This window comes from Cottoperca gobio, chromosome 6 (assembly GCF_900634415.1).
Source record: "Cottoperca gobio chromosome 6, fCotGob3.1, whole genome shotgun sequence".
NCBI classification, from domain to species: Eukaryota; Metazoa; Chordata; class Actinopteri; order Perciformes; family Bovichtidae; genus Cottoperca; species Cottoperca gobio.
In genome coordinates, this window is record NC_041360.1 from 1810280 (window position 1) to 1836196 (window position 25917).

Consider the following 25917-nt stretch of genomic DNA (forward strand, 5'->3'; position numbering starts at 1 on the left):
ATATATATATATATATATATATATACACAGTATATATATATATATATATATATATATATATATATATATATTATATGTATATATATTTATATATCAGAGATTTCTCAAAACTTGCATAAGATGACCGTCTTTAATACAAAAACTCTTCGGAGTGTTAGAAGCATGATTCATCATACAGTAGTTGTAAAAATAGCTGTGGTAGTAGTAAACATTTTTTGATTGAAGTAATGACAGTGCCACTGTACATAGTTTGATACAATCTTATTCATATATATATTCAGACAAGAAAGTTGAGACACATAGGATTAACACATTTAATTAAACATAATGAACTTCCTTCCTTAGTTCCTTCCATGTCTCTGTTGCTCTAACTGTTGCTGTGCATTAACTATCATTAAGACCGATACAAACTTTACTTGGCTGTTCGACCTGCATTAAATCATTCCACACTTTCTTTGATTGCGTTCAACACGCTTCAGTCTTCGCTTTGTCTGTACAACATATTGATTAGTGAACTAAATTGGTTAGAGGTTGTGGATTATAACTCCAAAAGGTTTTCAAGGCATCAAAAGGGATCCTTACACAGACATGAACGACCTACACTGAGCTTTAGACCACAGCTGTATCCTCTTGGTCTACTTGTAACTAGAGTACAATGGGACAGAATTTCTTTCAGTCGCTTGCGCTTGAGAAGTGAGGCTGCAGAAAAACTGCGCTGGGAAGACCATGGTCTGATGTCCATGGTCTGATGTCGGTGGTGAGGATGTTGGCTAATATTGATGGTGACGGAGGCTGATGAAGTGGTCGTAAAAGTAGGTGATCACAGCCAGAAGAGGGCCCAGCAGCAGGCATAGCCACACCAAGCCGTTGCCATAGTTTCCCTGGAAATAGTTTGCGAGGAATACTGCAACCAGAAGCTAGAAGGAGAAGATACAGTGGGATTAAATAAAAGGTTCTCCTCATGTCCAGCCTATAGTACGTGTTAAGATGGGGGGCATCACCACAAGCGACCTCTTTCACATAGTGACAATGTTTTCACATTGTCATTTGATACATTGTTATTACAACAATATTTATTATAGTTGCTTGTGGATCTCTTTATTTAGTAAGGAATGAGACAGATTAAGTAGTCAAGCTGAGTTTGCTTGTCTGATTCAAAGTAACAGTTAAATTGGAGTCAAAGTTTAGTGCACTAAGATAGACAACAACATTGTTCGTATGTAAGCAGAAGGCCTCAGTGTCTGTAGCACCATCCAGTTAAACAATCACCAGCTGTGTCACACTGAGGTGAAGGTGAGGACCCAAATGCAGTACACTGGACAAGGTTCTAACAAAAAGAGAGCTTTATTTATTTATAAAAAATAAGCTAGTAAAACTACAATGTAACAAAACAATCAGGGGACACGAGACACGAGCGGGCAGATAACAGACATGTCACATGAACAACAATCCGACAAAGAACACTGAGACAGACAGGGATATATACACAGACACTAAATGAGGGAACGAGACACAGCTGGGAGAGAAAGGCAAATACACAGGAGCAAACTAATGAAGGGAACGAGACACACCTGGGGAGAAAGGCAGAAAACACAAGAGCAGGAAGTAATACAAGACATGACACAAGGGGAAGAGAACATTTCAAAATAAAACAGGAAACAGAAACCAAGATCGTAACAAGCTGCCAATGTTTTGATATTCTCACCTCAAATAGCATCATGAGGAAGACCCACAGACGACAGCTATGCAGGGGCAGAGCAATCATATACTGTGTAGAAGAGACAACATTAAACATCACAGCAGCTCATTATTGTATAGTTTGTTTTTGCCCTAAACCTACAGTAAGATTCAACACAAATGATGTGAAGCATTTGCCCCTCTGTTTCACTGCTGTTAACAAGCATATTTGTATACGTGCAAACTAAAAACTGAATGAAAATATATGAATGCTTTTACATAATAAAAATGATGCAACGTTATTGTTAATCATTAAATTGCATAATTCAATACTGATACTGATTTGTCTATGGAAAGTTTGGAATTGGAATTGGTATGATTAGATAATTCTATCATATTCTACACACACAAACATTAACATCTATAATTAGGTTTATATATTTTTAGCATACAAGTGGCATGGCTCTAGGGATTGTGCGTCTGTCGGCTGGTCAGTCCAGATCCAGATCCAGACTGAAATGATTCAACTACTAACTATTGGATGGGTTGCAATGACATTTTGTACAGACATGTATGGTCCCCACTCCCTGACTTTTCCAATAATGCCGCCATGAGATTGACATTTTTGACTTTTATTGAAATATCTTGACAACTATTGGATGGATTGCCATTAATTGTGTTACACACATTCATGTCCCACCCAGGTTAATTGAAATAACTTTGATGATCCCTTATCTAAGAGATCATCAAAGTCTCCTCAGATCAAATTTCAATGTGTCCAATACTTTGCTTTATGACAAAAATACCTGCAGAACTGATGACTTTCATTCCCATCAGCCTCAGCTGGACTTTGTGTTTGGTGCTAATTATTAAATGTTAGCATGCTAAAAGGGTAAACGAGGATGGCATGAGAAACAAAACACCTGCTTAGCATCAGCATATTAACATATTAGCATATTAGCATTGTCATAGTAAGCATGCTAACATGCTGACTTTAGCGTTAAGCTCAAAGTACTGCTGATGATAGAGATGGAAAACTTCTCATGTTATGACCGCATTTACATTGTGAAGACGGTTGTGTGATTACACAGTTGGTGGTGTGATTACACAGTTGGTGGTGTGATTACACAGTTGGTGGTGTGAGGATAAAAACACTGTGCATTGCCAATATAAACATATTTCATTTGATATAATAAACATAATTGAATTGAATATAACCTATCCATTACATTGAGGTTTAATTACATCCATCCATTTTTGTTTGCTTTTCAGGCATCTGTCAGATATATCATGGCTTTCAGAAATTCAGAGTTTCAGAGTAGATATTGCAATTTGGATGTTGAGAAAAGTCATTATTACGATAATCTCTTTAAACATTCTGCTTGTGAATCTGTAGGCAATGGAACACACTTTTGGTATCAAAAGCGTCCATGTTGTATTGGCTGGATAAATGTCCAATATTCAACAACTTAGCTTTTTATTAGGCTACTACTACTACTACTACTACTACTACTACTACTACTACTACTACTACTACTACTACTACTACTACTACGAAATGGGTATTCAGTGTAAAAATGTCTTCAGTGTTATATAATTGATTTATGTACTTAAATATGACTGAACACACATACAAGTATTTGTATTCAGCTTATAAACCCAATTCATTTTGTATTTCCAATGTCTTATGTCCTCAGCTACAAAACACATGAACCGCAATAGTGAAAATGAGCTTCATGCAGTATCAGACTGTACCTCAAAAAGAGCGGCTGACATCAGGAAGACCAGCAACTCTGCTCGTGATGGAGGCACATTGTTTTCCACCAGCCGAGTGTATACATGCCTTCATACGAGTGAAGACAGCAAAGGTTAAGGGAAATTATTTGGTATTCAAGTATTCTGAATAAAACTTGTCAGCTCAGCACTATATTACCTGTGACACCATTTTTGAAAAGGAATATTCCAATTCTTCCAGAAAGTGATAAGAGTTGTAGCGTTCCTGTAAATGAAAGATGAGGCGCAATGAGCCAATGCAGAATGTACAAAAACACAATCTGCAGAAATTGTTGTTTTGTGCAACTGACCACCAGTCTCCATAAAAATAACGGTCACCAAAGCGCAGCAGTTCTGCACAGAAATTCAGGTAGGAGTGACTCAAGAAGAAGAAGAGGAGCCAGAGGAAATGGGTTGGTGCCTGACAAGAAAATATGTTAGCAATATTATTATAGCATTGAACAGCAATCATTGCTATCCCTGTCTCTATTATTGTGTCATGTATGACAGTATCTCTAATTATCATGCCCAAACAAAGAGAGAAAAGACATCCGTTTACATGATCGCATGCTGACATCTTACATTGACTCAGTGCTCTACACTTCTGGGAAATCCAAACAGATTTATCAAAAATCATTTTAAAATAAATAAAATCACTCACCACTAGTCCCACCAGGTGCGCCACTCTCATAGTGATATCCATACTCTATGTTTAAGATTAGAACAAGAAAAAATGTGGTGTGGTGTGAAAGCTGTGGTTGTTGTAATATTCACAATTAAGATGGATTATGTTTCACTCACAGAGAAGGAGTTTTCTGATCTCTGGAAGATGGGCTCAATCCACTGAGAGGAAAAGAATACTCAGTAGACGCAGTAATAGCATTCCGTGTATGTACATAGTTAACTCATTCAGAAACAAGACTTCACAGCCAGGCTAGCGGCTTTATAAGGCTGTTCTTTGAGCTAAATGCTAATGTCATCATGCCAAGATGATCACTGTTTAGCAGGTAAATGTTCACCACGTTCACAATCTTAGTTTAGCATGTTAGTATGCTAACATTTGCTAATTATCACGATAACAAAGTATAGCTAAGGCTGATTGGAATGTAATTAGTTCTTCAAGTATTTGGTCATAAACCAAAGTATTGGAAAACACTGAATGACAATCCATCCTATAGTTGTCGAGACATTTCACTTAAAACCACAAATGTGAACATCAATATATGAAAAGTCAACAGATCACCAAAGTCTATGTTTCATCCTCTGGGAACCTTGAATGTAACAAAATGTTGTGCCAATCCGTGCAACAGAAGGAAGACCTCTAACAAGCTGCTGTACCTGCTGCACAATTCCAACCATGATCTGGATAACGATCACCTAAAGGTAGAAAATGTCACAATTAAGAAGCTGCAGTGTTTCCATCTGTAAGAGCTAAATGTACATTTTATCTGGACATCAGCTATATCTAGGAAATCCCATTACAAGTAGATCCATTGCATCGATCATAGGGTCATGTTGAAACTGCTTCTCATATATGCTTCTCTATATTTGCTTTTTTTCTGCTCTGTCTGCCATTTTTGCAGCTTCCTCTTGGATGTGTGCTTACAATCTGGCACCTGGTCGCTAGGTTCTTATAGAGGCTGACGCTAGGGCTGGGCGATATGGAGAAAATAAAATATCACAATATTTTTGATTGATTGCCAAATAATTGTTCTTTTAACATGTGTTTTTCATTATATCATGACACAGTAAATACATAAATAAAAAGGAAATACAACATGTGTTTATTGTATCTCACTTTATTTGTTTGTTTGATTTGTTTTTACTTAGGCCTTTATGTCTTCAGCAGTGAATACCCCCCTAGGCCAAAGGATACTATTGGTGACTGCTGTATTATTATTATTTTTATTATTATTATTATTATTATTATTATTATTATTATTATTATTATTATTATTATTATTATTATTATTATTATTAATATAAAAAACTAGCCTCATTGCTGTAATATGTGATTTTTATTTTTATTTATTTTGGAGACCAGATCCAAAAAAGATCCTTATGTTACCCTATTCCTATATCTTAATAGAGCTAATATTGCACTTTTCTAACGCCTAGAAGTGCATCAAACCCTCAGTGATAATGGCTCACCATTTCCAGCAGCCTGTGCAGGAGCTTATTGATGCGGACCTTAGGTGTACGCGGGAAGTCTCGCTGGTAGCACAGAGTGGGGGCAAATAGGAAATAATACAAATCTGAGAAAACAAAGACAGAGACACAGAAGACAAAATGTACCATAACAAGATAATGTAAAGATATCAAGTATCATCTCAGAAATTACGGGCAGTTTCACCTTTGAAAGTAAGCTGCTCGTTGTGGGCTTTTTGCAGAACAGAAACATCCTTGTCCCTCTCTGAAAACACACAGATATAAAAGGCAGTGCTTGGTTTTTTTTCTGAAATTAAAATCAGTACAACTTCTGGGGAAAATACCTGCAGTCACATGAGCCTGTCGGGACCAGCGATTAGTTTCCTGGTATGAATACAGCTTCATCCCTAGAGCAGTGTAGAACCAGAGAGAGAAGAACGCTCCCCCTGGTGGACAAAACAAATCCTAAACATCCCAGCAGTGATGCAACATCATATAGAGAGAATTTGGGGAATTTTATCTTTTTTTTAAACTCTTTAGTCCATCATTACAAACACATTTTTTTGCAGACAAACTTTGGTCTAACAGAACTTTATTCCAAAGTGTAACCATGACGGCAACGTTTCCAAAGATATCAAATATTCTGTCATACAGCTTATTCATTTTCTGAAACTGTTTGTTAGCTGTTGATCAAATTAAAGGTTATATAAAATAAAACATATATGTACAGAAAATATGAGATGATGATGATGATGCACATGTATTGTTACCTGTTGACAGAGTATGCTCATGTACAATGACTGCAGCAGGTAATAGCAGGAGCAAGCCCAGATTTGTGAGATGTAAACCATGACCGTGGGTGGGGGACAGCACACCCTGACAGAAGTAAATGGAATAGAACTGCATTCCATAACAATTGTTTGGAGTTGACAAATTGCTTGTTGATGCATTTTCTAAATCAGAAAAGCCTTGATCAAAATGAAGGAGACAAAGAAAATGCACCAGTCTCACCTTTTCCTGATATGTCTCAAGCAACAAAGCTGTGAGAATAAACATGTTGGCAGCTGAAAAGAAATACGGATATTTTGTTAGTTCAGCTAGGTGTGCTTACTTTTGCTGCTGCAGCAACACAATCCCAGCCCTGAGCTCTCATCAACATATGTTTGCAGGCCTGGGGAGAAGCTAACTACAACTCTATGTATAAAAACTTGATTTGAGTGATGTCACTTGAGTCACTTGAGTCACTTGAGTCTGTTGGAGCTGAAGACTACGAGTTTGAAAATGAAAAAGATCTGAGGGTGTGGAGTTAGAAAGAAAATTTAACAAACATCTGTAGCTTGCACCTCATCTCTGCTGCAGGCTAGTGGCTCGAGGCTACATTAGCCGCTAATATCATAACACATCTAAATATCTGATGGTGGTCTAGTTGCATTGTAGGTAATGCAGGCGGAAGGTTTTGACAAAAAAAAAAAAGATGTGGAATAAAAAAGATGATATCTCTGGTTGTGCTGCATCAATTTTGCTTCTTTAAAACAATAACATCATGAGTCTGACAATGTTACAAGAGAGCAATATTAAATCAGTGAAGTACTCTTTTAAATAAAGGTTGATCTAATGTCATTTTAGCTATCGGCATTTTTAGTGCAGTAAGCGTTCCTCACCCAATATGAGATTGACAGATGGCCAATTGCAGTTGTCTTCAATCAGATGCTCCAAGACTTTTTTGACATCTATCAAAAAGCCATGTCTGTTAGGAAGAGGAAAACAAAGGACAACAATCTAATATAGATATATATATATATAAGGAAAAGTATGTATGGTTTGACCAAAAAAATATTCTTTTGATCACATCTTACAGTCTTTATATGCAGAATAATTTATAATTTATTTTATTTAGTTTTACTGTGAAACTCCAATTATGTAGTTCCATCTGCTGGTAAAGACTGTGAAACGTGGTTGAAAGCACCAGAAAAGTCTAGTAAGTGGACTTTGAGCTAAGATATTTTTTTCCTTTGTTTTGAGCTACTATTTCAAGAATAAAAACTAACCTAACTAAACTATTTCCACTCTCAAGACAAAATGATATATGTGAAGACACAAGAGTAAGAGTACAGCTATGATGGCAGCTCTGTGAGGCTGTACTTGTGAGTTAAATGTCAACAACTGTCCTGATCAAAACGACAATGCTAACATGCTGATGCTAAGCAGGTGTAATGTTTGTCCATGATCACCATCTAAGTGTAGCGTTTTAGCATGCTAACATTCGCAACTTAGTGATCAACACAAAGTACTGAAGCTGATGGGAAAAGCATTATAGTTTAGCAGGTATTTGGTCAAATTGAAATCCTGACCCGGCAATGGTGCTAGATGAAAAGTGAAGGGATCACTGTCACTGCAAGTCATGGACTGGCCATAACAAACACCATGTTGGAATATAAGGATGCTCATAAGAGTACGTGGTACCAGAGCACCCTAGGCCAAAGGTCAATGATCGATTTTGTGATCGTATCATCTGATCTGAGGCCGCATGTTTTGGACACTCGGTCGAAGAGAGGGGGCGGAGCTGTCAACTGATCTCCATCTGGTGGTGAGTTGGATCAAGGGGTGGGGTAAGACTCTGGACTGACCTGGTAAGCCCAAACGGGTAGTGCGGGGGAACTGGGAACGTCTGGAGTAAGCCCCTGTCCGGGAGATCATCAACTCACACCTCCGGTGGGCGATGTTCAAAGCCTCCATTGCTGACGCTGTGGTGGAGAGCTGTGGTCTGAATGTCTTAGGTGCCTCAAGGGGCAGTAATCCTCGAACACCGTGGTGGACACTGGTGGTCAGGGAAGCCGTCCGACTGAAGAAGGAGTCCTTTCGTGTTATGTTATTCGGGAGGACTCTGGAAACAGTTGCAGGGTACCGACAGGCTCGAAGGACGGCAGCCTCTGCCATGGCAGAGGTAAAGCAGCGGGTGTGGGAGAAGTTCGGAGAAGCTATGGAGAAGGATTTTCGGTTGACACCAAAGTGCTTCTGGAAAACCGTCCAGCACCTCAGGAGGGGGAAGCGGGGAAACATCCAAGCTGTGTACAGTAAGGGTGGGACCCTGCTGACTTCGACTGAGATGGTTATCGGGCGGAGGAAGGAGCACTTTGAGGAACTCCTGAATCCGACTAAGCTGGAAGCTGATGGGGACGTCAATTTCCCTGATGGAGGTCACTGAGGTAGTGAAACAACTCCACAGTGGCAAAGCCACAGGGGTTGATGAGATCCGTCCAGAAATGCTGAAGGCTTTGGGTGTGGAGGCGCTGTCTTGGATGACACGCCTCGTCAACATTGCGTGGAAGTCTGGGACAGTGGCTATGGGGTGGCAGACTGAGTGGTGGTTCCGGTGTCCAAAAAGGGGGACCAGAGAGTCAAACCTCAGATCGAAGAGGAACAATGCGGATTCCGTCCTGGCCGTGGAACAACGGACCAACTCTTCACTCTCGCAAGCATCCTGAAGGGGGCCTGGGAGTACGTTGTTTTGTGGATCTGGAGAAGGCGTATGACCAGGTCCCCCGGATGATACTGTGGGAGGTGCTGCGGAAGTATGCGGTGGGGGGGTCACTTTTGACGGCCATCCAATCCCTGTATGCCCAAAGCGAGAGTTGTGTCCGGATACTCGGCAGTAAGTCGGACTCGTTCCCAGTGGGTGTTGGCCTCCGCCAGGGCTGCGCTTTATCACCAATCCTGTTTGTGATATTCATGGACAGGATATCGAGACGTAGTCGTGGAGGACAGGGGTTGCAGTTCGGTGGCCTGAGGATCTCATCGCTGCTCTTTGCAGATGATGTGGTCCTGACGGCATGATTGGTCTGTGACCTTCAGCAATCACTGAATCGGTTTGCAACCAAGTGTGAAGCAGTTGGGATGAGGATCAGCACCTCAAAATCTGAAGCCATGGCTCTCAGCAGGAAACCGGTGGATTTCCTACTCTGAGTAGGGAATGAGTCCTTACCCTTAGTTAAGGAGTTCAAGTACCTCGGGGTCTTGTTCGCAAGTGAGGGGGCGATGGAGCGAGAGATTGGCCGGAGAATCAGAGCAGTGGGGGCGGTATTGCATTTGCTTCGTTCCTACCCTCACCTATGTCAGTTCAGTCATGAAGGCTGGGTCATGACCGAAAGAACGAGATTGCGGGTACAAGCGGCCAAAATGGGTTTTCTCAGGCGGGTGGCTGGCGTCGCCCTTAGAGATAGTGAGAAGCTCAGCCATCCTTGACAGACTTGGAGTAGAGTCGCTGCTCCTTTGCGTTGAAAGGAGTCAGTTGAGGTGGTTCGGGCATCTAGTAAAGATGCCACCTGGGCGCCTCCCTAGGGAGGTGTTCCAGGCACGTCCAGGTGGGGACCCCGGGGAAGACCGAGGTCTCGGTTGAGATTGTATCTCCACACTGGACTGGGAACGCCTCGGGAACCCCCAGTCGGAGCTGGCGGGTGTGGCCAGGAAAAGATAAGTTTGGGGATTCCTATTGGAGCTGCTGCCCCTGCGACCCGACCCCTGATAAGCGGTGGACTATGGGTGGATCAAAGTGGTGAACCACCAGATCAACCGGCATTGCCATTCCCAAAGTCATGCTCCTATCAAGGCTAAAAATTAAGGCATTTTGACCATATAATGTGTGTGTGCGTGGGTGCATCTATATACTCACTGTATGAAATTCTCTAAGAACAAGTGAGCATGAGTCAGGACCTGAAAATCAGAATAACACACATACAGTAAAACTTCAGTCATAAATGAAAGATTTTCGTCTTATATTGAAAGTACAAGTTTGGTAACTCAATAAAAACCGATAAATATCAAAAGGAGGAGAAGAGAAAACTGACCAGAAGAATGATGATCCAGTTGAGGATGCCTCTGTATCCGGTGAAGTTGCTATTGGAGCTCAGCAAAGAGTCTTGGACACGATGACAACTGGGCAAAGAGACTTGTATTAGTCACCATTATGTGTGAGGCTTATTTTTTACCAGTTTTTGAGGAAATGTCCTCTTGCCAGTTCTGGTGTGACTGCACCTCTAATTACCTATGATCAGATATTCCTCCTGTACATGAATGTTTAGCTGCAACAGATACTATACAGGCTCTCAGTGTTAGTGTCCAATCCATACCGGTGTTACCAACATGTAACACCACTCACAGAGTCCATTTTTCATCATTGATTACTCTGGATTTTTACACTTTAAGTACGTTTAGCTAATAAAACTTATTTTTTTTACCTATGTTACATTTGACTATGTTCACAGTGTAGCCTAGTATTGCTACTTTTACTTAATTAAAAGGGGGAATACTTCCTCCACTATTCAAGTCTTGTATCTGCCTCTTGAAAGCTATGAACAAGTGATGCAAGCAGCAGAGAAACCATACCATAGTAGAGCGGCGTTAGGATGCTCTTGTTCACCAGGTTGATCAGTGACAGAAATGGGAAAAATGTCATAGAGGCTGGCACTGTCTTCTTCAGCCGAGGAAGAAGAGCAGACGGAGGAGAACCTCTTCCTCATTGCAGCCATCTCTGAGGGCTCCTCCACAGGAGTCAGTTCAGAGATGGTTGAATTCACTTTAGGAAAAACAGAAATGGGTTTATCCACTTTGCTGTAAGAGACCCTATCATTACCACCGTCTTACCAGATCATTAATATAAAATGACAGTTCAAGCTTCTTTTATTTGAGAGGAAACAAAAATGGCAACATTTTAATAAATATTTGGTTACTTTCCCTCTACCTCAGGTACATTTTCTGTTCCCAAATGCCTTGTGCAATGGCAGGATATAGTAGAACTTGAATATGGCAAGAGAAATATGTAAACATATAAAAATAAGAAACATTTTGATATTAATACAGCCTATTCCTTTAGAAATTCCAATCGTCTTGCTTCTTATGCTTTTTTGGGCAATCTGCAAATGTTTGAAGGTATATAAACTCATGTAAACTACAAATACATTTTGTGAAAAGAAAAAAACAAAACAAAATGTTGTCTCAACCAAACATTATTTATTATCAGGTATGTGCCTTATTTACATTTTGCCTGCAGTAGACTACAGAGAGTTGGCGGAATAAATGTGTTAACATTTCATGTAATTTTTCATGTTGTAGGTGATGTCTAACCATTATCATTGTGGAAACAGTGACATATGGTGTGTAGGGCTGGGAGCAGAGCAGCAGAATGTTTACATGCTAGCTGAATTTTCATAAACCCAGATTGTATAGGCTACATCCCGTCCTCTCCCATGGAGGGTTATTCTAACCAAATTGTTTGAGTAAATTTGCAGTTTAGCGTTGTCCCGCTTATCTACAAAGGTACACATCTCACAAGACATAATTTTAGACTCTATCTGAGCAGCAAGTTCCATTGGATAACTTCGGCATATATGCTATCCAAACATATGCCATACATCGAATTAAAAATGTATTAAAGCTGTAACGTCACATTAATAAAGGTTGGGGTGTTTATTGGTGTTTTATGCTGCATGGTATGATACATTTATGCCGAATTAAATAATTACTTCAACTAATTTAGAATCCATATTGTGTGATTTTAATGTCTCATGTTATATTTTCTGCTAAAAAATTCAAATTCAAATTGCCAGAACTCTAAATGCAACTCGGCGTGACCTTCTTTAACGTCAGAAAACGTCTTACCTGGTCATCCCCCGCAAAAACACAGCATTCTCCGCGGCAGGTCGACCCAGATGAAATCGACATGCCACAATATCCACAACTCATCAGCCTACTGTCCGGATATACTTGCAAAACACAAAAGACATATTTGGACCTCTGATTCCATGTGGTAAAGTGATGTGGTCAGTGTCGCACTTGAGGACATTGGAATGAAAAATATCGCCTCTTCTCATAACATTCAAAATAAAAGCCTCCGTGAAGAAAATTCGTTTTAGTGCAAAAAGCAAAATAAATGCGTCAATTATATATATATTTTTAATTATAAAAGTGTTTTCATTCATTTGTAAAAATCCACTAAAATGCATATAAATAAGGGCTTTAAATGTATCTCAATATTAAGACAACTTATATACTATAGCCACTTAACTCTCCTTCTGGCTGACTGACAACTAAAAAAAAGATTCATATATCTTGGAGGTTACCTACAAAGTGCAGTTCCCACCTCCATCAACCCAGAAGTGTGGCATTGTACATATATGATAGAACATATCTATGATGGCTATTTTCCCACTGTAGATGTTCAGACATAATTATACAGCACTATACAATTAGATTTATGACCAATAAATAAATGGTCATACTCTCTTTTGCAAACGGCTTAAAACATTATACTTATGGGTTTCTCTTGTCTTCATTTCTTTTTTCTTACAAAGAAGTTTATATGATTGCGTTTGTCTGATTTTCCAGGTGTCTGAACATTTGTAATTGTGAAAACAGAAAACTAAATTACAAATAATCTTAAACCCACAAATTACAAGAAAGCAACACTAAATAAAAAGACTACCAACTTCCTAAAGACAAATTTATTTAAAAAGTAACATTTAACAAAATAATAATGCAATTGCCAACAACAAAACTAAAATGGTATCATTCCGAGACAAACTCCCATCCAGACACTGACCTTGCATCGGATGTTTTGACACAAACAGCTTAAGTTACAATCACTGATGGTGCAGAAATCATTTCAAAAATACATGTCCAGATAAACAATGATGAGGAAACATTTTCTTTGATAACAGACACATACAGATCCAAGGCCTGTATCCAGGGAGGATACATCTAATCCCATGAATAATATCTGTGACCTGAACAGTGCTAAGTCAGCCTTCTGCTCATTACAAAGCTGTGTGAATGCAGGTCCTGCTCTGTTAGGGAATGGCCCTCAGTTGATGGTTAGCACGTCGCTCTGGATCTCGTGGCTCAGCTGAGTCTGCAGGTCACTCAACTTCTTCTTGAGGACAGCCAGCGCTGACATGACGATGGTCTCTGGTCGCAGAGAGCCGCATGACTCCACGTTGTAAAAGAATCTGTTCAGGGAAATGTCACAGTTGAGCTCTTTCACTTTAAACACTTGCCTTCCGTTTTATTTTTTAGCAGATCATATACCAATTCAAAGCAGAGAAATATTTCTTAAAAAAAATATTTGACAAAAACATTATTTGGCATCCTATTATCACACCGTTTATTATAATGGAGCAATGACTTGTAGATTTACAACGTGATTACTGGTCAACTTTTAAGTTGATAGAAACAAGCTGCATGCATTTCCCATTGGCCAACATGTTAACAATAATGTATGAGGAAGATTCTGTCCTCACCTTTCTGGCTTTCCATTGGGGTCATAGGGAGCCTGAACCTCATCCTCCTCAATCTCTGAGTATTCACTCTTTGGCCTGGGAACCAGAGTAATACATGCGTAATCATCAGTCATTATTCAATTTTATACATTTAACATTAATCATTTACTAAATGAACACATACCACTCCTCAGGCCGTGGGAAGACTGTGTGCCTCAGTGCGTTGTCTGGGTCGTACTCGAAGGAAACTCCCGCTGTTGGGTTCCACTTGGCGTGTTCCTTACCAAAGCCTTTCTTGGCGTATGCCCGCAGCCGGAGTTCCTGACCTTTACGAAGCTTCACCAGTAAAATGTCTATGTTGCGTCAGTAAACGACAGAGCAGGAAGTGGAGAGAGTAAGGAAAAGGTAAATGTTTGAAATTTGGGATGAAATGGTGGTAAAACAGACATCTGACAATATTATGGCTAAAGAAAAGATAAACCCTTGACAGTCAGTGTTTACCCCCGAAGACAGCTTCAAGCTTACCATCTTGTTCAACGTAGTCATTGGGATCATTATCTCGACTCCTGGAAGTCACCTTAAAAAAGCCCAATGAAAAACACGGTCAGCTCTTTCTTCAGCTTCCACTTTCCTTTAATGACTTCAGTAAACAGAGAACGGACTCACCGGGATGACTCTGGGGTTGTTGGACAAAAGGTCGCGTGAGGTGACATGACGCGTCTGGTCCTCAGTACATCGAACATCCATTGTCAACTCAACAGAACACTCTGGACAAAAATCATCACAGGTACAGTCCTGGAGGAGGACCAGAGAAGGGCAGAGAGAAAATGATGTCTGTCCTGCAGTAAACAAGGACATTGGTATGATATCACATTATTATACACAATATTTTATATAAAACTAGTGTTCAGAGAAATGGTTTAAAAAAAAAATATATATATATATATATATATATAGATTAAATATCTGTGAGGAGGAAGTTGTCGTGGGAGTAATCCAATGTACTAGTTACTTTGTAGTGTTTAAACAAAACTGTGAATCAAGATTCACGATATTAGGAAAATGCCATTAAATGATGACAGTGGAAGGACAAGAGATTATAAATGATACTACTAAACTTAGACACGTTGTTGGGGCACTTTTGAATAACAATGTATAATAAAACATAAAGAAGGAGGTGACAAAATAGGAAACATTCACAAGAGAAATTATAGACAGACATACTGTAGACACCAAGAGCTTACAGGGGGGGAAGATAAAAGCCAGTGTATGTACCAACACTGTAAGAATGTATTAACTGAGGTCTGTTAGGACCTGAGGACCATCAATCCTCAGTCAAGAAGACTTTTTGGCAAATTCCCAATCATTTTCAGACTTGAGTTTAGAGTGTGGAACAATGTCATTTCATTAATGGTGTTGCATTTAAGGGTCACTGGGCCCCCCACTGATACGACAGTATCTTACCCTAGAATACTGCAGTTTGTCCACGATGTCATCACTTGTGAGAGGTATGAGACCTGACAACAAAGAAAAACTTAATGTTGTACAGCAGCCTTTACAAGTATCACTCCAACAATACATCAAATTACAGCCACCAAACTGCATTAAAAGTAGTATCCTAAAGACTGTGACACATACCAACTCTGTGTGCAATAAACTCATCATGCAGTACGGATGAATTGGCGTCGATCTGGATCCAGTCAATTGCTGCAAATAAAGTAATGCAAGTTCATGTTAGTCCGTTTTTTGTCATATCATATGCAGTCACTCCATCTCAACTCTCTTGAATTTGATTTATTTTGTCATTTCCATGCAACACCAAATAATAGTCTACTTCAGGGTATATGCAGGATACTGTATGATTCATGCAGGTAAAGGATGAACGTTTTTGGACAGTTGCTGGTCTGAGAGGACTTTACATAAGGGTGGGCAGAGCCCTCTTTAGACATGTCACAGTAGGAAAAAAGCATTGGCTTAGTTCCATTAAGTGTCCCAGTAAGCCATGCCAGTGATTTATTGTTATTAATTACACCTGTGTTTTTTTTCCTGCTATGTAGAGCGTGGAACGTGTGTTTATTTACACCCGGGCATCCCCAGACAACAGAGTGAGACAAACACAATAAGACTGTAATGTAAAGCAACGGTCACACAATGAGAACAGTAGTTCAAAAAGGCACTTTACCTATAGTGGCAACTTCTGACATGAAGACACGGCGGATAGAGTTTGCAACCCTGAAAAGTAGAGCAAAACATTTTATTTTCAATCCTTCCTAAACTCCAATGTAAAGCACAATAGCAAGTAAAAAAACATCTTGAATCCCCCTAAATTGGGACAATGCATTTGATATTAAAACGGAACCTCAGACATTTTGATAGCTAATGTAGTCCTACAGTTCCACTTATAACATCTGAACAGTGTTCACCTCTTATGGTTACGGAGATTCTCAGTTACAAATAGCGTTACAATTTTATTGCGTAATACCTTAGTAAAGTTATTTAAAGTTTAAGTTGATGTCTCATAACAACAGTTTGGATGATATGAATAATGGCTGCTCTCTGACACACATGCTCTCCTTGAATGGACAAAGAAGTGAATACTCACGCCAAATCAGTGTTTTCAATTACAAATTTGACATTTTCATCCGAAAGTTCTGTGATTTTCACCGTCGGCTGGTTAGCATACGGCATTATTTAAGTTATATGCCTAAAATTGACGTTGTTAAATCGTCCACACACTCCACTACCGCTGCTTTGACTTGAAGGCCTCCACGAAAATATGTACTGCCCGCCGATTGGTCAGAAGATGTAAATACGAATACCGATTGGTCACGAGGAAGTATTAAGGCGGGTCCTTGTTTTATATCCGGGTCACACTGTGTCTAAAAGTTATTTTTCAAAATAAAAGCGCTCAGTTTAGTATTTTTGTAAAATTAAGTATGCCTTATTTGTCCACATTGGAACATTTGCAATGTAGTATATATCCAATTTTTGTTTGTTTGCAGAAAATATGGAATATCACAGTTACAATGCTGCAGAATGCCTTTTTTTGTCACAATATCTTTTGAGTCTAAAATAATTGTAAAACTGTACTGCCAGCGTTCAACCTTTATAGTGGATGAATATTTTCATATTAACCAGATGATTAAAACACAAACACAAACATTAAATATACAATATATACTACTTTATTGAAGTCTCGATCCAACAAAAAAAAGACAGATCATTGTGTCCAAAGAGAAAGGATAATCTGACATGAGTGAAATATTGAACAGGGAAGCAAGACAAGACAAGCCACTGGTTTTACAGATAAACAAAAAGAAGTCTGTCATTACAGCCGGTGACAGATAAAAGCCATAATCCAATATTTTCAGACTCTTACAGTTAATCAGAAATATGAGCAAAAAGAAAGTTGATCTTCAGCTCATGTCACAAGCCAGGCAGTCAGGGTCTGTGCGAGTGAGAGATTTACATCATCGCCTCTGGTTCAGTCCTGTGAGGTTCTTCAGCTGCAAAACATTCAAGACAAACATCAGCCACTTTTCTATTCCTACATTTAAATGTCTTTACAAACACATTTTTCAAACAAACCTTCAGTGTTACCTTGTGAAACACATTGAATGTATAAATCAGTATAAATCTTCATGCATGATTCAATTACTAATATTGTCGGGAACATTTAAAAACATAGACTGGACCGTGTGCATAGATGGACAGGAAGGAGGTTTGATAAGAAGAGTGCGCATAAATGATAAACACAAGGCAAACACTTACTGTAACAGCAGCTCCCATCAGCCCTTGCACCACTGTTTCACCAGTCGCCTGCACCTACAGAATAGAGTGGAACAACTTATAACATAAGATTGAGGAATTAGGTCAAATGTCATTTAAATACAGGTTAACATCTGAGTCTATGTTTCACTCCCTTCGTTCTGAACTCATTGTACTGAACTTGTATAACATATCAAAGCATCTGCATCATTCAGTTTTTCTTTGCATTTGGCCCCATATTCAGTCCAATCTGACATTTTCAGTTATGTAATTATTTCACTGATAGGCACAGTTGTGGTGGGTATTCCTACATATAGTAAGTACCAAAAGGAGTCTTAAAACAACTCCTACTCAATGACCACACTTCATTTGTTCACCCCTTTGTTCTACTCCTTAATGCTATACAACTCTACCTGTTTGGCGGTGGTGGCCATGTTGACTACATCCTGAATGCGGTTGTCAAGGAAGTTCCAACTGTCCTGGAAATCTGGGGAGGAATCCTGCAGCATCACCAGCTCTGTGGTGTTATAGATGCCCGTCAGCGCTGCACGTTTGGTGTACCAGTTCATCTACAAAAGAAAGGGGTGGTACAGAAAGTTAATATCGTGTCATTTTAAACTCAAAGTGCCTTCCACTTAAAGCAACAAGTAACATGCACAGAAGAATACACTGAATAAGATAGAAAATAAAAGATTTTGGAATCTACGATAAGGTGTTTAATTATAATATAATATAATATAATATACCTCTCTGGGAACCATCACCTTATCGTGGTGGAGAGGTTTGTGTGTCCCTATGAACCTGAGAGCTGTGTTGTCTGGAGCCTAGTGCTCCTGGTAGGGTCTCCCAAGGCAAATTGGTCTCAGGTGAGGGGCCAGACTAAGAATGGTTCAAAAACGACTTCATGAAAGAAAGGGAAAGGAGAGACCCTGCCCGGAGGAAGCCCGGGGCCCCCGTCTGGAGCCAGGCCCAGAGGGAGGGCCCGACAGCGAGCGCCTGGTGGCCGGGTTTGCCACGGAGCCCGGTCGGGCACAGCCCGAAGAAGCTACGTGGTGCCTCCCATCCATCCATCCTGTGGGCCCACCACTCATGGGAAAAACCGCTGGGGTTGGGTGCGCTGTCACATGGGTGGCAGTGATGGTCAGGGACCTCGACGGACCAGACCCGGGCAGCAGAGGCTGGCTCTGGGGACGTGGAACGTCACCTCTCTGTGGGGGAAGGAGCCGGAACTAGTGCGGGAGGTGGAGCGCTACCAGTTGGATCTGGTGGGGCTTACCTCCACGCACAGTCTTGGCTCTGGAACCGTACTCCTGGATAGGGGTTGGACTCTATTCTTCTCCGGAGTTGCCCAAGGTGTGAGGCGTCGGGCCGGGGTGGGGATACTCACTAGCCCCCGGCTGAGCGCCGCTACGTTGGAGTTTATCCCGGTGGACGAGAGGGTCGCCTCCCTACGCCTTCGGGTTGTGGGGGGGAAAACTCTGACTGTTGTTTGTGCCTATGCCCCAAACCGCAGTTCTGAGTATTCAGCCTTCTTGGAGACCCTGAATGGAACCCTGCAGGGGGCTCCAGTAGGGGACTCCGTAGTCTTGCTGGGAGACTTCAACGCACACGTGGGAAATGATGGAGACACCTGGAGAGGCGTGATTGGGAGGAAGGGCCTCCCTGATCTAAACCCGAATGGTCGTTTGTTGTTGGACTTCTGTGCTAGCCATGGAATGGCCATAACAAACACCATGTTCGAACATAAGGATGCTCATAAGTGCACGTGGTACCAGAGCACCCTAGGCCAAAGGTCAATGATCGATTTCGTAATCGTATCATCTGATCTGAGGCCGCATGTTTTGGACACTCGGGTGAAGAGAGGGGCGGGGCTGTCGACTGATCACCATCTGGTGGCGAGTTGGATCAAGGGGTGGGGGAAGACTCTGGACAGACCTGGTAAACCCAAACGGGTAGTGCGGGTGAACTGGGAACGTCTGAAGGAAGCCCCTGTCCTGGGGATCTTTAACTCACACCTCCGGCGGAGCTTTTCAGCCATCCCTGTGGAGGTTGGGGGCATTGAACCTGAGTGGGCGATGTTCAAAACCTCTATTGCTGAAGCTGCGGTGATGAGCTGTGGTCTCAAGGTCTTAGGTGCCTCAAGGGGCGGTAACCCTCGAACACCGTGGTGGACCCCGGTGGTCAGGGAAGCCGTCTGACTGAAGAAGGAGTCCTTCCGGGTTATGTTATCCGGGAGGACTCCGGAAACAGTTGCAGGGTATCGAAGGACTAGAAGGGCGGCAGCTTCTGCCGTGTCAGAGGCAAAGCAGCGGGTGTGGGAGAAGTTCGGAGAAGCTATGGAGAAGGACTTTCGGTCGGCACCAAGGTGCTTCTGGAAAACCATCCGGCACCTCAGGAGGGGGAAGCGAGGAACCATCCAAGCTGTGTACAGCAAGGGTGGGACCCTGCTGACTTCAACTGAGAAGGTTATTGGCCGGTGGAAGGAGCACTTTGAGGAACTCCTGAATCCGACTAACACGCCCTCTATGGTTGAGGCAGAGCTGGAAGCTGATGGGGGATCATCGTCAATTTCCCTGATGGAAGTCACTGAGGTAGTCAAACAACTCCACAGTGGCAAAGCCGCAGGGGTTGATGAGATCCGTCCAGAAATGCTGAAGGCTTTGGGTGTTGAGGGGCTGTCTTGGTTGACACGCCTCGTCAACATTGCGTGGAAGTCTGGGACAGTGCCTAGGGGTTGGCAGACCGGGGTGGTGGTTCCCCTATTTAAAAAGGGGGACCAGAGAGTGTGTGCCAACTACAGGGGTATCACACTTCTCAGCCTCCCTGGTAAAGTCTACTCCAAGGTACTGGAAAGGAGGGTTCGGCCGGTAGTCGAACCTCTGATTGAAGAGGAACAATGCGGATTCCGTCCTGGTCGTGGAACAACGGACCAACTCTTCACTCTCGCAAGGATCCTGGAGGGGGCCTGGGAGTACGCCCATCCGGTCTACATGTGTTTTGTGGATCTGGAGAAGGCGTATGACCGGGTCCCCCGGGTGATACTGTGGGAGGTGCTGCGGGAGTATGGGGTGAGGGGGTCACTTTTGAGGGCCATCCAATCCCTGTACGCCCAAAGCGAGAGTTGTGTCCGGATACTCGGCAGTAAGTCGGACTCGTTTCCCGTGAATGTTGGCCTCCGCCAGGGCTGCGCTTTATCACCAATCCTGTTCGTGATTTTCATGGATAGGATATCGAGGCGTAGTCGTGGAGGAGAGGGGTTGCAGTTCGGTGACCTGAGGATCTCATCGCTGCTCTTTGCAGATGATGTGGTCCTTATGGCATCATCGGTCTGTGACCTTCAACAGTCACTGGATCGGTTCGCAGCCGAGTGTGAAGCGGTTGGGATGAGGATCAGCACCTCCAAATCTGAGGCCATGGCTCTCAGCAGGAAACCGGTGGATTGCCTACTCCGGGTAGGGAATGAGCCATTACCCCAAGTGAAGGAGTTCAAGTACCTCGGGGTCTTGTTCGCGAGTGAGGGGACAATGGAGCGAGAGATTGGCCGGAGAATCGGAGCAGCGGGGGCGGTACTGCAGTCGCTTTACCGCACCGTTGTGACGAAAAGAGAGCTGAGTCAGAAGGCAAAGCTCTCAATCTACCGGTCGATCTTCGTTCCTACCCTCACCTATGGTCATGAAGGCTGGGTCATGACCAAAAGAACGAGATCACGGGTACAAGCGGCTGAAATGGGTTTTCTCAGACGGGTGGCTGGCGTCTCCCTTAGAGATAGGGTGAGAAGCTCAGCCATCCGTGAGAGACTCGGAGTAGAGCCGCTGCTCCTTTACGTTGAAAGGAGCCAGTTGAGGTGGTTCGGGCATCTAGTAAGGATGCCACCTGGGCGCCTCCCTAGGGAGGTGTTCCAGGCACGTCCAGCTGGGAGGAGACCCCGGGGAAGACCCAGGACTCGGTAGGAGAGATTATATCTCCTCACTGGCCTGGGAACGCCTCAGGATCCCCCAGTCGGAGCTGGAGGATGTGGCCCGGAGAAGGGAAGATTGGGGTTCCTTACTGGAGCTGCTGCCCCCGCGACCCGATCCCGGATAAGCGGTAGACGATGGATGGATGGATGGATAATATAATATAATATAATATAATATAATATAATATAATATAATATAATATAAGATAAGATGTTATGGATGCCCAGAGGTGATGTGCTGTTATGGCAGCACAAAGACAGCAATATATAGATAAAGCAAGTACAATAAACAAATAATAAGAGATATATAAAAAACTAAACTAAATAATATTAGAATAAGACAAAAAAGAAAAACCTATGGAAACAAAAATTGCAAGGTAAAGTGACAATTAGTGTAATTAATAACAGCAGGGACAGCAAGTCCATGTTAACAGTGTACACCAGACTGATGATATGATTAAGTCTTGGTACTTAGTGTTTGTCTGTATTAAAAGGGGGATATATCATGAAAAACTCTTATTCTTATGTCACATGCAGGCTCATTACAATGTACCGCACACGATCCACGGTTACTTGGATTATTGATATAATGTTTGACTGGAGCTGTGATAAGACGTACAGATATACATTTTAAGTGGCAGATGCCAGCATCTGTCGTTTCTGTGGCCATGGTGTAAACAGGGACAGATTCAAGTGTTGGTGGGGGGAGTAACCTGGGAGGTGGCAGGCCTGATATTGTGGGGGTGGTGATGAAAGGGGGACAGGAAGGTATGAGCAGAAGAAGAAGGGGATCGAGGGTGATAGGATCCACTCACATCTGTGGATCGGTCTCCGGCGTAGTACCACATGTCATCCACCAGGGTGGAGAGGTGCTTCAGGCTGTCTGGGATGTTGTGAGGAAGGAGCAGGATGCTCATCGCCTGAGGACACAGACACAGAATCAGAGTCCAGAATCAGCCCTGACCTTTGCCAGTAATGAGAATAAACAAATGGAAGAAGACACAGAGGTTGATTGTTCCTTGTGCACAATATACCTGTGGCCAAGTTTCAATGTAGGGGATATACATCCTCAGTCTGGTCTCTACAGCATCTCTTAGAAAGTCGGCAGTCTTCTTTGGGCTGCAACACAGTTGTCAAAGTCAAAAGCTGAAATCTGCAATTTTCCATTTGGAAAAAGTTTTTTACAGCTTATAAAAACGTCAGATGTGTAGGGGTGTGTTTACGTACTCGGCCTGGCCCAGCTGGACCTGGTTGTGTTGTTCAGCCAGGACATCAGTCAGCTGTGAGTTGCACTGAGCGATGAAGTGTAGGACCAAGTCTCCAGCTCCGTTATAGAACATTCCAGTGGAAGCAGAGGACAGGCCCAGCGTCTGGTACCAACACGTCAACCACACGTCAACCACACGTCAACCACACATCAACCACACATCAACCACACATCAACCACACATCAACAACTGCACTTAGCTGTATTTGCTTTTGAGCTGCTCCACCTTTCCACTTTAACAGTAACTCACCTCAGCAGCGGCCGCAATGGCTTCCACTGACCAGCCGTGCAGTGGGACAAACTCCAGAGCAGCAGTCAGGATTCGAGCTTGAAGCTGCTCCTCTGTTTCATATTCATCACCCTGTTCGCCACCCTGGTCCTGGTAACTTTCCACAGACGCACAAAGACGAACGTTTCAGCATAAATGAAGCACAGAGAGAGAACATTACCGGAGTTTAGGGGGTCATGTGGAATTTTCTCGATTCTAAGATGCGGATGGGGCGATTCTGCATCGATGCAGTGACAGAACACTATCGAGATGTAACACTCCTTTGTGTGCAGCAGAGAGACGGCATTCAAAACACTTTGCAGTCCACTAACTTGTTGCTCTCACTACCAATTTTAGCTGCTCTGTTTCAACCATGTGGGCTGAAGAAACCGTGGCGTTGGTCTGCCGGGAGTTAGTGTAGAAGAGCTGTGAGTGAGGAAAAGTTTTCTTGCCCAAACTGCCAACCAACGCAAACAAAAAGTGGCGTGGACGTTACTGGGGAGACAGTGGCATACCACTCCAGGGATTGGCATTAGTCGAAGAACCATAGCAACATACAGTACTATCAGCCACTTTGCGGTCTCTGTCTGGCGCCAACTCTTCTATCCCAAGATTCACAGATTTGTGTATTGACTGACCTGGTGTTCGGCCTGGAAGCCTCCTCAGCTGCTGGGACAGATGTTGGGTCTTCCCGGGAGCCTCCTGCTGTTTCCTGTTCAGCAGAGACAGTCTGGTAGTGCTCATGGTAGGTAGTGGAGGAGGAGGAGGAGGAGGGTGGTTTGTCAGATTTGGATTCATCCTGAAGCCTCAGTGCTGCACGGTGGAAGCCTCGGCCCAGGCTGCTACACTGGGGCTTTGTTGGAGTTTGTGCAGCCACCACTGTCGGGAGAAACATATTCATTAGCTTCTAAAGAGTTGAATGGGAGAAAATGCGACCAAAACTCCATAATGAAATGTCAAATTATATCAACATTCAAGCTCAACAAACATGTACATCCATGGTCAAAAATATGGGATTTTGCACTTTGTTTCAAGTTGTCATCGAAAGAGCCATATATGGCTCGCGAGCCATATGCCTTCATTGAAAGAGCCATAGGTTCCCTACCCCTGACCTAGCATAACATTTCAGTCAGGTAAGAGGTGGACACTTAAATCCTTTGATTATTGCAGACACCGGCGAATCAAATTATTATGTAAATACCAAAGTACCTTGTTAGAGGGTTAGCGTAAGATTATACATTATAGGGAAACATGCAAAAGAGATGGAAAGTTTTAATAGGATAACATATTTGTAATATTTATATACTTTCCAAATATTATCCGACCGAATGGATCAAATTCCGAAGGAAAACAAGTCATTTTGGATAAAATGGTGCTAATGCTGCTTGCTACGGTGGTGCATTTACTCAAAACATAGGAAGCTGCATACAAGGATGCAACGGCACTAAGAGAACAGGCCAGAACCGCTTCAATGTGACTTGCGTGGAGACAGACAGGGTCATGGTGCATTAACAGCCCCTCAGGTTGAATTTAAAGAATTGGGAAGTCGTTCTTCAGACTTCAGTGTTTATGAGCTTTGAGTCATAAGGTGGAAACAACAGAGAAGATGTGTTGTGTTTTATTTCTTTTAAATAATTATTCCAAAACTATGGAAAATGTCGTTATGACCCTTCTGTAACATTGTATGGAGCTTACATATAGCCTACCTACACACAGGTGGGATGCTAAATCAAGGCATTACAATTAATAATGTATCTTTATTAATGTAAACATGATGACTGGTATTACATTAAAGATAATATTTGTGGGGTGGAGTATTATGAACAAACTGACACCATATTCTGCCAAAAAGTATCACAACTCGAAAGGTTTGAAAGAGTATCAACTCGAAGAAACCGACTCTGTGAAAAGAGTAGGTCTGCACATCACTCCAGTGAAAGAGTGAGTGTGACCCGAGTCAGTAAAAAGAGTCGTTCGTTAGTAACTATTCACTCATGACTCGTACATCACTAAAGTGTAATAGTGCCAATATCTGGCCAGCAATGCATTTAACGTCAACAACAAAACTACACTTGATATACGTTCAGGCAAGAACATCGAAGCTATAAATAACGTTAGCCAATTCAGGAGAAACAGAAGACGCCCCCCCCCCAGTTGTGGCAACGTGTTACTCAAACATGTTTAAATGTTGAGGTCTAAAAAACCCTTAGCGTCATTTCAACAAACAATTATTCGTCTACTAAATTAGTTTAAAAAGTCACAGCCAACATAATGTTGCCCTTCATGATCACGTCCGTTTCAAGTGACTTTGGCTCGGACAGCTAATGTCAACACTTGCTCGTTTCCACTTCATGCAACAAGTAACCAAAAATATTGGAGTTAGCTACATGAATATCTTTCCCACGCAGTCCATTATTAACATGAGACTACAACAACAGTAACACAGTGGCTGTGTCTTACCGCCCCGAAGTGCCCTTCCAGCTCGTAGACCTCTCAGCAGCGCCGCCATATTCAGCTGCGCTGGGAGGGTTCTTTAGGGACAGCTGCGTCACTTTTGTGCGACTCAATTATGAAATTCAAACACTAATCAAGTTAGCAAGAATAATGAAAAACCAAGAATGCTGATTTCAATCTAAAACGCATGGAAAATACATTATATATGTATACATGAAAAATACAACAATAAAAATGTGGTTATGTGATTTATTTTGTGTCTGAATAACCTAATGTAATTCTTAAAATCATTCCTATTACAGATGATACTATAAATGACCAAATGTTACGGTTA

At 42.1% G+C, this 25917-nt stretch overlaps 3 protein-coding genes across 3 annotated transcripts; all 3 read right to left on the reverse strand.

Moving 5' to 3' along the window:
- Window positions 1-116: 116 nt before the first annotated feature.
- LOC115009812 (diacylglycerol O-acyltransferase 1-like) lies at window positions 117-12420 on the reverse strand. The gene is made up of 18 exons (XM_029434064.1): window positions 12253-12420; window positions 10981-11170; window positions 10443-10530; window positions 10268-10308; window positions 7260-7345; window positions 6610-6662; window positions 6369-6474; window positions 5943-6044; window positions 5804-5863; window positions 5602-5705; window positions 4789-4827; window positions 4252-4293; window positions 4112-4156; window positions 3762-3871; window positions 3611-3676; window positions 3433-3520; window positions 1706-1768; window positions 117-917 (listed from the first exon to the last, which is right to left on the reverse strand). Exons 2-18 carry the CDS (start codon window positions 11121-11123, stop codon window positions 771-773), a joined length of 1383 nt encoding a protein of 460 aa, XP_029289924.1. The 5' UTR covers window positions 11124-11170; window positions 12253-12420; the 3' UTR covers window positions 117-770.
- A 596-nt stretch (window positions 12421-13016) lies between these two features.
- polr2c (RNA polymerase II subunit C) lies at window positions 13017-16659 on the reverse strand. Its single transcript, XM_029434094.1, has 9 exons — window positions 16471-16659; window positions 16051-16100; window positions 15507-15575; window positions 15333-15385; window positions 14535-14663; window positions 14394-14445; window positions 14053-14221; window positions 13890-13964; window positions 13017-13598 (listed from the first exon to the last, which is right to left on the reverse strand). The coding sequence occupies exons 1-9, from the start codon at window positions 16554-16556 to the stop codon at window positions 13454-13456; spliced, it is 828 nt and encodes a 275-aa protein (XP_029289954.1). The 5' UTR covers window positions 16557-16659; the 3' UTR covers window positions 13017-13453.
- A 371-nt stretch (window positions 16660-17030) lies between these two features.
- Window positions 17031-25710, reverse strand: coq9 (coenzyme Q9 homolog (S. cerevisiae)). The gene is made up of 9 exons (XM_029434062.1): window positions 25590-25710; window positions 23768-24008; window positions 23112-23247; window positions 22822-22964; window positions 22629-22713; window positions 22410-22514; window positions 18050-18205; window positions 17640-17693; window positions 17031-17374 (listed from the first exon to the last, which is right to left on the reverse strand). Exons 1-9 carry the CDS (start codon window positions 25636-25638, stop codon window positions 17339-17341), a joined length of 1005 nt encoding a protein of 334 aa, XP_029289922.1. The 5' UTR covers window positions 25639-25710; the 3' UTR covers window positions 17031-17338.
- Between the last annotated feature and the right edge of the window lie 207 nt (window positions 25711-25917).

Bases quoted from the DNA above. Each gene is read 5' to 3' on its own strand.
- polr2c (XM_029434094.1), bottom strand. From the start codon at position 16,556: ATGCCGTATGCTAACCAGCCGACGGTGAAAATCACAGAACTTTCGGAT. The intron at 14,222-14,393 runs GTAAGCTTGAAG...GACGCAACATAG, and splicing joins TGACTACGTTGAACAAGATG to ACATTTTACTGGTGAAGCTT. The intron at 13,965-14,052 runs GTATGTGTTCAT...TCTGGTTCCCAG, and splicing joins TTCCCACGGCCTGAGGAGTG to GCCAAAGAGTGAATACTCAG.
- LOC115009812 (XM_029434064.1), bottom strand. From the start codon at position 11,123: ATGGCTGCAATGAGGAAGAGGTTCTCCTCCGTCTGCTCTTCTTCCTCG. The intron at 4,294-4,788 runs GTACAGCAGCTT...TTTTCCTCTCAG, and splicing joins TGGTTGGAATTGTGCAGCAG to TGGATTGAGCCCATCTTCCA. The intron at 4,157-4,251 runs GTGAGTGAAACA...TCTTAAACATAG, and splicing joins GATCAGAAAACTCCTTCTCT to AGTATGGATATCACTATGAG.
- coq9 (XM_029434062.1), bottom strand. From the start codon at position 25,638: ATGGCGGCGCTGCTGAGAGGTCTACGAGCTGGAAGGGCACTTCGGGGC. The intron at 23,248-23,767 runs GTCAGTCAATAC...GTCTGTGGAAAG, and splicing joins GCTTCCAGGCCGAACACCAG to TTACCAGGACCAGGGTGGCG. The intron at 22,714-22,821 runs GTACGTAAACAC...ACTGTGTTGCAG, and splicing joins GTCCAGCTGGGCCAGGCCGA to CCCAAAGAAGACTGCCGACT.